The sequence below is a fragment of the Zootermopsis nevadensis genome, unplaced genomic scaffold, assembly GCF_977971745.1.
Source record: "Zootermopsis nevadensis isolate Lab colony 2312 unplaced genomic scaffold, Znev_1.0 Znev_ptg000006l, whole genome shotgun sequence".
Classification (NCBI taxonomy): domain Eukaryota; kingdom Metazoa; phylum Arthropoda; class Insecta; order Blattodea; family Termopsidae; genus Zootermopsis; species Zootermopsis nevadensis.
The window spans coordinates 1724932-1735687 of record NW_028259138.1 but is presented as its reverse complement, the minus strand read 5'-3'; the positions used below and the strand labels follow the sequence as shown (position 1 = coordinate 1735687).

General features: G+C 35.4%; 1 protein-coding gene and 1 long non-coding RNA gene across 2 annotated transcripts in view; both read right to left on the bottom strand.

Annotated features, from left to right (window-relative positions):
* Window positions 1–10756, bottom strand: part of LOC110828100 (uncharacterized) — a 156879-nt gene that overhangs the window by 8809 nt on the left and 137314 nt on the right. The window lies entirely within an intron of this gene.
* LOC110828071 (MRG/MORF4L binding protein) lies at window positions 5512–10658 on the bottom strand. The gene is made up of 3 exons (XM_022060396.1): window positions 10515–10658; window positions 10279–10400; window positions 5512–6460 (listed from the first exon to the last, which is right to left on the bottom strand). Exons 1-3 carry the CDS (start codon window positions 10615–10617, stop codon window positions 5780–5782), a joined length of 906 nt encoding a protein of 301 aa, XP_021916088.1. The 5' UTR covers window positions 10618–10658; the 3' UTR covers window positions 5512–5779.

Sequence of the window (10756 nt, the reverse complement as noted above, 5' to 3'; positions counted from 1 at the left end):
TTAAACTCAGACAGTGAAAGTCCTGTGGATTATGCACTAATTGACATTAGTGAATTGTAATATTGGTAATGAAGCGGTAGAGAGTGGTATTAATGAAAAATCTTAAAAGGGAAGACAGTATTACATGGGACAGACAACGTTTCACATGTGAATTTGGGCTTCAGAGTGCAGTGAAGTACACAAATGTTATTGTGGAAGTTTTGCAACTGTTTTTAAGTAATGATTTTTGGGAAACACTATATCATCAGTGTGGGTTCAGACGTAACAGATCAACAATTGATCAGCTTTTTTGCATTCGTCAGATACTAGAGAAAAAATTGGAGTACAGTGGGACCGTACATCAATTATTTATAGATGTCAAAAAAGCCTATAACTCTGTGAAGAGAGAAGTGCTATATAATATTCTTTTTGAATTTGGTTTACCAAAGAATCTAGTGAGTCTAATAAAAATGTGCTTAAATGAAACCTGTAGCAAAATTTGATTAGGTAAATATTTATCTGATTCATTTTCCATCAAGAACGGTATGAAACAAGATGCTTTGTCTCCATTGCTCTATAACTTTTCACTAGAATATGCCATCAGGAAAGTCCAAGATAGGCAGGAGGGTTTGCAATTGAATGGGACACATCAGCTATTGGCATATATAACAAATCAAAATGATACTCATGAGGAAGTTAGGAGGAGACTAAATTCCGCAAAAGCTTGCTACTTCTCAGTTCAAAATATTTTGTCTTCCGGTCTGATTTCTACGAACCTGAAAATTAAAGTAAACAAAACAATAATTTTGCCTTTTGCTTTGTATGGGTGCGAAACACAGATTGCAGGTGTTTGATAACAGGGTGTTGAGGAGGATATTTGGGCCTAGGAGAGAAGACGATGGGGCGTGGAGAAAACTGCATAATGATGAGCTTAAAAATTTGTACTCCTCCCCCAGTATTGTCAGGGTGATTAAGTCGAGAAGAATGAGATAGGCTGGGCATGTAGCGCGCATGGATGGGACAAGAGGTGTGCACTGAGTATTGGTTGGGAAACCTGAGGAGAAGAGACCACTGGGGAGACCTAGACGTAGATGGGAGGATAATGTCAGGAGGATCTATAGGAGATAGGAGTTGGAGGAGACTGGATTTTGTTGGCGCAGGACAGGGTCCGGTGGAGGGCTTTGGTTAATTCGGTGATGAACCTTCGGGTTCTGTAAGATATCTATTTGGTTAGTTATGTATAGTAACCAGCTGTTATGCAGAACAAGTCACATAACTGCAGGGTGGGGGTGTTCATATTAAAGGCATCATTGTGGTTTTAGAAAGCAGTGACTGTGAATCTGTGTTCCAATGGCGATAGTGACACCTGTTTTGGGTGCTTCACAACCGTATATTTTGTAGAAATTCCACTCTACAGAATTGTATTGGTGTTGCATAGATTACAGTCCTTTTTTGGCCGAGTACGATTTTTAGCGATTTCAAGCCCGATAACCTCCGTATACAGGTTGCTTAAATTATTTTACGTTGACGAGTTACCTGTAATAAGAACTGAGCTACCGATTTCGGTTATAAAAGTAGTACTTTGACACAAAGATGGCAGGATAATTTGTAATTAAATCTATTTTCCCACGTAATAGCAATTCCATCGAAAATAGTCAAGAAATTTCCCTAAGAGGTTGATAACAGCCCAATCCTTGATAATCACCCTCAGGTGCTTTCATTGCTCGGTTTATAAAGTGACACAATACCGGATATCTTCCACTGCTGTGACAGTTATTACTTTTAATGTGCATATAAGGAGTTAGTGATTATATTTAATAGATTTTTATCAAGTGAATTTAAATTACAATGAATAAGACTGGAAATCTCTGTACGGAATATTGTACCACCTGCATTACTATTGTTTTAAATCTGTGGTGGTCAACACAGTATCGGTGGATGTTGTGGCAAATGGAGTCGATAATAATGGCTTCACCTCGTTAAAAAAAGAAGCGCGCCTTTTAAGATGTATTAGTTCTGTGTGCAAGGAACGTTAAAAATAGTAATCAGATTTTTAACAAAATAATTTCTGCAGTAGTGGGCCATTATACTTAAGCAACAACTATGCACTTGAAGATGACATGTTTTCTCTCAAGGTAAGTGGAATGTGTAGTCTGGTATAATTTTACCGACGTTTCAGAGGTCCTTGCTGCCTTCATCATCAGGGCCGCGAGACTACGCAGCGCAATAACCCAAAAGACAACCATATTCGGACTCTGCCATGAAAACCTCAAATCCTACCAAGTGAAATCTGGTCAAGCTCCTATACTGAGTAACTAACTAACTTGATGGCTTACCGAACCCGAAGGTTCATCACCGAATTAACCAAAGCTCTCCACCGGTCCCTGTCCTGGGCCAACAAAATCCAGTCTCCTTCAACTCCTATCTCCAATAGATCCCGCCTGACATTATCCTCCCATCTACGTCTAGGTCTCCCCAGCTGTCTCTTCCCCTCAGGCTTCCCGACCAATACCAGGTGCACACCTCTTGTCCCATCCATGCGCGCTACATGCCCAGCCCATCTCACTCTTCTTGATTTAATCACCCTGACAATACTGGGGGAGGAGTACAAATTTTTAAGCTCATCATTATGCAGTTTTCTCCACGCCCCATCGTCTTCTCTCCTAGGCCCAAATATCCCCCTCAACTTCCTATTCTTAACACCTGCAATCTATGTTCCTCCGTCAAGAGTGAGACAATGTTTCACACCCATACAAACAAACAAACAGACAAAATTATTATTGATTAGAGAAAACACATTTATAATTCATAATAATGGGTTGCACACTTTTTTTTTCTAAAGACTTTGGCCTTTGAGCTGTTTCTCCAGTGATATTACTTTATTTCCCAGCTTTCAGTGATTACGGTATTTGACAATGACTTGCACCACTTACTAAATTTGTTACGCTATGTGTACATTTCCTAATTGGTCATACAGAGTACAAATTACTGTGTAACAAAAATAAAAGAAATTACAATTAAGATTTTGATGGAGATGCAAGTTCTGGGGCCCAAATACACATATCTATTATTTTACTGTTTCCACAACTGTGTATGAGACATTCGAGTGGGGCCCATTCAAGATTTTTTTAATGCGTGCCTCAGCACTTCGAGTGCAAGAGTTTAGAATAATGTGTTAAAATTAATTATTAGTAAGTTATTTTTATACTTGTTTCTGTCCTTCAGTTTCAATGTGCAGTTGTGTTTCCTGGTTCAGCATTTATTCAGGGGTGGTTAAACACTGTCCATTTTAGTGTCTTCTTGAGCAGCTGACCAAGAAATTACCTTCCTTCATTTGAGAATTCCAAAGGGTTTACCTTTCCCTGGTAATGCAGTAAATAAATGGACCATGTTCAGCAGATATTATGTTTCTCTTTGGCCTTAATTTAGTATATTACTTGTTACAGCTGGTGCATAAATAAGTAAATGACACAAATATTTGCTGTCTCATTCTAGTTTCACTGTAGCAACAACAGTACAGAAACCGCCAAAATTCAAAAGCTTATATCTCTTATATTTTCAATTAAAAAAATTCTCTAAAGAAATCCAAGCACATATTTTCATCATCCTGAACCAATGAAAAAATATAAATATGGTGTTACATAGACCAAATTGAAAATAATGCTATTTCTCATTTAATGACACTTCTGTAGTGTAAAGAGAGAGTTACAGCTAAATACAATATTATGAAGATTGTTAGTATGACATTACTGTGTAATGAGAAGAGTGGGAAGAGTGCTTGTTTACAATACAATACATTTATTTTTTAAATGTGATTATGCATTTTCTCTGATGTGACTATACATACAAACCTATTTTTGCTAAGTTCATCTCACTACATTTAACACACATAATCATACATACTTTCCCCCCACATCTTATTGTAAAACATTTATATTAAAGTTGTAGATCTCAGTGAGTACAGTTTTCTGTACAGCAAACCATTATTGGTAATTTTGTGTGTCACTTCAGCTTTTTGTAAAGAATGGGTTACATTGGACCAGTATGAACAAACAATTTTCAGTATAGACCCCTCTATACTGAATTCCATCAGAATCCAGAGAGCAATTTTAGTGATTAAAAATGCAGACAAAATGTGACCTTGTGTGTTCAGTTTAATAAACCTTGTGCAAGGAACACACATAAAAGTATATACAGGTAACCCACAATTTACGCCGGGGATGCGTTCCTGGACGAACCAGCGTAAACTGAAACTCTTTTATAATGTAAATCAATGAAGTCAATGACATGCGTTCCCGGCACCCAAACATTGACGAGTAAAATAATGGCATTACATTTACAGCTCTGAAATAATGTACATAAAATAAAGGGAATTTAAAACATATATTTTATAAACTTACAATCGACAATTTGTTGGTCCCCGCGATTGACTGCGATTCTTTCATGTAATTGATGTGTACAGTCATCTCTGCTGTTATGTGATAGTTGCATTCATGTAAGACGCCGACCTATAGAGAATCGCGTAGTAAAAATAACCCCAGAACCTCTGCAGAGATTAAATTAGTCCTTTGAAGGTTTAAAGCGCCAGGAATGAAATTGCATAAGAGCAAACTTGCATATGCAGAAGTTTGCATTTCACAAACAGCTTTTACCGATTCATCAATTCCATTGGAGCAAATTCGCGTTAATGAAACATGCGTAATTGCAGAGGTGATTGTATTTATAATTTCTATTCAAAATCAGCGATGTAAGAATTACTATTTAGTATAAGAAGCAGCACGAGAAACACTGTAAAACGTTATAAATAATAGTAATTTTTTTTCCTTCACTTTTTGACTTGCTGGTTTCAAAAGCGGTATTATTCTGAATCGGCGCAAATTGAACCAGCGCAAATCGAGAGTTACCTGTAGTAGAATGTGTGAATGTAGACCACCTTAGAAAATATCAATTTATACAACATTAGGAATGAAAGAAACAGGAAATTTATAACAGACAAGATCGATTTGTGAAATATAATTGAAAAGAAATTCAAGCTACAAAATGTAAACTGTGTTAAGTTTTAACATAAGCTTTAGTCAATAAAATCTTCTAGGGCAATCAGCGGCGTCAACTGGTTACCGTAACAAACCAAAATCCTATAGCTTTAGTCACATTTCTTGTGCCACCTCTATTCTATATTTTATTTTAAAACTGGAAATTACATGATGGGCTTACTTATCCCTTCTTATCCAATATTATTAAGGATTCAATGCCACATTTTAACCAACTGGGTCCAACATTAAAGCTGCCTTGATTCTCAGTTCTGCTACAGCTTTTTTCCTGTATGGACTCCAGCCATCTGCTGGCTGTCAAATGTTTCAGGGTTTGTTTATGAGCAACTCATATCAGTTAATATTTTCAGTCTATCAGAAGAAATAATTTTGGAATAAAGTAATTCGGAGTGAAAATTTTTCCAAAAGGATGTCAACAAAATTAATTTGGACTATGCTACAAAAATAGATATATAATGATTAAGGTTAATATACAGAACACTTGCAACATGATAGCATTTTATTCATACTGTTCAGATACGCATATAAAAGTAAAGCAATACAGAACAGGCATTTAAAAAACAAGACAGGTACTTTTTACATTTATGACAGCAAATACAACATACTCAGTATTAAACTATGAGATTATCACACCAGTTAATTCCACTGACAACAAACACTCTCATAACAGAGCGATACATATAATTAGAAATTTCATCACCATCCACACACTCCGAAATACACTCACACATAATAAAATGGTTACCATGTCACGTTCTTCTTCGTTTGGAAGGCGGTGGTGTTGGAGTGCTTATGGGACTTGATGACTTGTTTGAACTTGTGTCATCAGGTTTTAGGGAACCTCTTGTCGATCGTTTTGCACCACGTTTTGGCGAATAATCATCACTTTTGGATTCACTTAACTCCCTCACTCGTTCTTTCTTAACAGAATTGATGTAGGTTGCAAGAGGTTCATCTCTGTCTTCCTCCTTCTTCCCCTCTTTCTTTTCCTTGATGCTTCCTCTGGATTTAATAGGTTTAGGTTCCTTACTTTCTGAAGGCTCCCTCTTAGTTTCCTTTGACACTTCTTTAATATCCTTTTTATTGTCTTTTTTACTTTCTCTTCTAATATCTTTAAGATCCTTTCCACTAATTCTTTTAGGTTCTTTAGTTACATCCTTATCTTTCCTATCTTTATTAACATCTTTACCTTCCTTGGGGTCTTTCTTATGAGAATTCTCTCTCAGATCTTTACTGTATTCTTTTTTTGTAACTTCTTTCACATTTTTACTAGACTCTTTCTTCTGGTCATGTTTTGTTCCAGCATCTGATTCAACACCACCTTCTGGTTTCTCTTGTTTCAGCTTCTCGTCCATCATGCTGGCAAAATCTGCTTCAGGCAGGCTAAATTCTCTTTCGTCATTGGGGAAGGGTAAGTTTTCTGTATCATCCTAAAACCAAACATAAGTAGGATTTGAGGTTCTCCCTGCAGTGAATATGAAGATGGCTGTCTTCTGGGTTCTAGAATTGTGTAGTGTGATCATCCTGATGATGGAGGCAGCAAGGACTTCTGAAAAGTTGGTAAACTTCTGCCAGACTACATGGCACTACAACCCAGATGACAGCCATCTTCCCCTGAAACCAGACATTTAATGAAATCATAACAGCTTCTATCCTTTTAAGTAGCTATAGCTAATTATATCTTATAGTTAAGGTAAAATCTTTATGTAGTGTGTGACAGTCAACACTACAGCATTTTCAAATATTAACAAAAACTAAATAGTACATGGAAATGAAACTGACATTGCTGGAAGGAGAACTTTTCTTTTGTTGCAGCATGCGGGAGATGTGACAATTCCAGTAATGGCTACTAGTAGCACAAATGCTGGCATAACAGTAAAATGGTACCTCAACCCAAGAATGCATTTTGTGTGCGCAAGTTATATTCCGCAAAATCTGTGACCAATGCTTAATGTAGGTTTCTGAGAAAGTTCCATAAAGATACTTCATGTGCAAATTCAGTTTGCTTTCTTGGGCTGAGTCACCATTTTACTGTCATTTCTGCATGCTACAAATTTTTTTTTGAAGTTTCATTATCAAATGTATGTATCTAGTACAAAAAATTGGAATATATCTTACCAGTAGCTACTACATAACCTCCCAACATATTTGCTCTACTGACTACGTAAAAATCTACACATTTTGCTGTATGATAGCAGTGTTTCTCAAATGTTTCCATCCCTGGAACCTTCCAATCTCAAAAATACTGACAAATCTCAACTAAATTCAACTTCTTAGTAGTAGAAACTCAAGGATTAACAATGCAAATACCAAAAAGCCTATCACTGGACAAAACCCTGAGCAAGTTTCATACACCTCTCATCCTCATAACCTATTTCCATCCATGACACCCATCTGCATTTTCTTGTCTTCCAAACAGCCTCATGTGCCCCATCCAAGCCATATGCCAAACCCACTGTAGCCTCCTAGATTTCAGTGTTGTAATATTATTAATATTAAGTGACCTGCATCAAAAGTTCATCATGTAATATGCATGCTCCTGTATGCATACCTCACATGAGTTACTCATGATAGCCAATTTGAAAGTATTTGAGCTCTTAAAAGCTAGATATCAGACTAATTATATACCATGGGGCTTCTTCAGATCCCATTCAACAATTACCATGTTAAAGATATTGTTTCTTGGTGTAATATAAAAGAAATGGAAACATTCATTCATGTGGCTATGATGGAATTTCATCTAAAGTACTTAAATCTTGTGTGGATTATATAAGTATTCCATTAAGTTATCTCTGTAATCATTCAATGGCTGTAGGAATGTTTCCTGAAAGACTTAAATATTCAAAAGTAAAACCACTATATAAAAAGGGTGAAAAATCCTGCATCTCAAACTACAGACCTATTTCACTGCTGACAACATTTTCTAAAATTTTTTAGAAAGTTATGTGCAAGAGAGTAAATAATTTCTTAAACTCAAAAAACATCCTTGTCGAGGAGCAATTTGGATTTAGGAAAAATCTCTCAACAGAAAAGGCTCTATTTAGTTTCACAAATGAAATTGTATGTACCCTTAACAATAAAATGCATGTGGGTGGAATATCTTGTGACCTAGCCAAGGCATTTGATTGTGTAAAGCATGAAATATTACTAATGAAACTGAAATTTTATGGGATTCGAGGTATAGCAGGACAATGGTTTAAATCCTACTTAAATAATAGAAGGCAGAAAGTATAAATTGAAAGCCCTCATACCAATCATAATACCTATTCAGAATGGGGTATCGTAAATCACGGAGTGCCACAAGGTTCAGTTCTTGGGCCCTTACTTTTCCTCATATATATAAATGACTTGCCGGCAACTGTGAACTCTATATCCAAACCCATTCTTTTTGCTGATGATACAAGTATCATTATTGCACACCAAGAATTGATCTATCTTGAAAATATCATGAATGATGTCTTTGCCAACATAAACAAATGGTTTAGAGCTAACAAACTGGCACTAAATTTTGAAAAAACAAACTTCATAAAATTTGTTACTAAGCACAAGACATATCCTAGATTAAATATAGGTTTTGAAGAAAAATTATTTGTGGAAGTTGAAACAAACAAATTCCTTGGCTTACAAGTCGACAGTACCTTAAATTGGAAGAAACACATTGAGTATATTATTCCCAAATTAAGCTCTGCATGCTTTGCCATGAGAACAGTCGTACCACTCATGACAATAGATACTTTAAAGCTAGTTTACTTTGCATACTTTCACTCTGTATTGTCATATGGATTAATCTTTTGGGGAAATTCAACAGACAGTAATAAAGTTTTTTACATGCAAAAGAAAATAATTAGAATAATGGCTGGTGTCAAAAGCAGGGTATCTTGTAGAAAATTATTTCGTAAATTTAATATACTTCCACTTGCAAGTGAATTTATACTCTGCTTGCTATCATTTGTGGTGGATAATATGGATAAATTTAAAAGAAATACAGATGTACATAATTTAAATACAAGACGTAAACATGATCTATATGTACCAAATGCTAACTTTACTAAATATCAGAAAGGAGTGTACTATACAGGTATCAAGTTGTTTAATAATCTTCCACCAACAATTAAAAGTCTAAATTATGATATAAAGGTATTCAAGCCTGCATTGAAAGATTACCTCTTTACTCACTCCTTCTATTCTGTAGATGACTTCATCTCTGCTGAAAATGTTTAAGCTTTATATCCATAATCTACGTATATGTAAAGCAAGTTTTGTATTTATATTTAAAATTCTGAGGTTTATGTATATTAATTTGTAAAATTATTTTTCATACTTGTATTGCAGAATCTGAAATTTATGTACATTGATATGTGAAATACGTTCTTGTACTTGTGTTGAAAGTTGTGAAGTGTATGTATATTGTATGAAATGACATGTTCTACATCCTTTGGTTGAGTCCTAAGAAGGATCTATGGAATGTAAATAAACTCTACTCTACTCTATTATGTTATGCTTTAGGTGTTTATGTGCTAATGGGTATTTTGGCATGTTTTAAGTGCTTCAATGACTAGCATACTAAGATTATTTATTAAGGTAATAAAAATAAATTCCACTGCAGATATACCATACATGACATGCCTAAAACATTTGAAGTTTTATTTATTGTTTATTTAATAACATCACCAGTAGTTCATACTCTTTTGCATCAAATGATAGGATATGATAAACAATATACTATTGGAACGAATACATAAGGAACTGTGCCAGAATTTGTTTGCAGGGACTGAGGTAAACAATGAAACATCTTGGTCTGAAGAGCCAGTTTTGGGGTAGAGATTTAAATATTACTACTAATCACTAAGTCTTAACTTGTTATGCAGTGACCTGCAAAGGAACCATGTGAATTTTTAAATATTTTGATAAAAGAATATAATTCCTATGAGAACAAGTTTATATTTTAATGGCCTCTTCCAAAACTTCATTACATTTAGTAAACTAGATAGATCGCACAGCCTCCTAAAGTCTTCTGGGATAAACTGTATTATTAAAAGGGAGCTGAAGTAACGAAACATAACCTGGATATTCACATCAGTATACTTCAGAAGATACAGATATGTAACGGTTTCTTAGCCTGATGGGGCGAAGGAAAGCTTTGCGGTCACCGATATTACACTGGCTTCTTTCAGGAAAACAGAATTTTTACCCAGAAACTAGAAATTCTTATTCATGAAACATTTATAAACTTATCACTAATACGTACCAAAGCTTGCATATCATACATGGTGTCCAAATGATCCCATATTACTTTCGACGTTATATCTTTATTAACAGAGTTTCTAAATTTCTCCAAAATACAGGCCATCTGGAAATATTTGTTCACTCCTGCAAACGAGAAAGAGAATAAATGGAAGTCGGCTTTCATACTATACCAAATACTCTGAATATACCATAACACTTCAACACATTGCTTTGAAAATGAATACAGTCATATCTTACCCACTGGTTTATGACCATGCATTGCGTAGAATAATTGAACTTCAGTATCAACATTCCATTCTATCCCTTCTGCAACATTTTCTGACTTCTCTTTAACCGCCATGTTGTGACTATCGTATGTTTTGCGGGATGTTAGGAACAGTATTAATCGTATGTATCGATTATTGAATCGCTCGCGTCTTGGATGTTTAGCCCTTTCCGACAACAGAGTGCAGCACTCACTGTTGTGAAGTAATAAAGAT

Excerpts from the sequence above, each read along its gene's own strand:
- LOC110828071 (XM_022060396.1), bottom strand. The coding sequence starts at position 10,617 with ATGGCGGTTAAAGAGAAGTCAGAAAATGTTGCAGAAGGGATAGAATGG. Across the intron at positions 10,401-10,514 it reads GCATGGTCATAAACCAGTGG|GAGTGAACAAATATTTCCAG; the intron begins GTAAGATATGAC and ends TCTCGTTTGCAG. Across the intron at positions 6,461-10,278 it reads TGTATGATATGCAAGCTTTG|GATGATACAGAAAACTTACC; the intron begins GTACGTATTAGT and ends GTTTGGTTTTAG.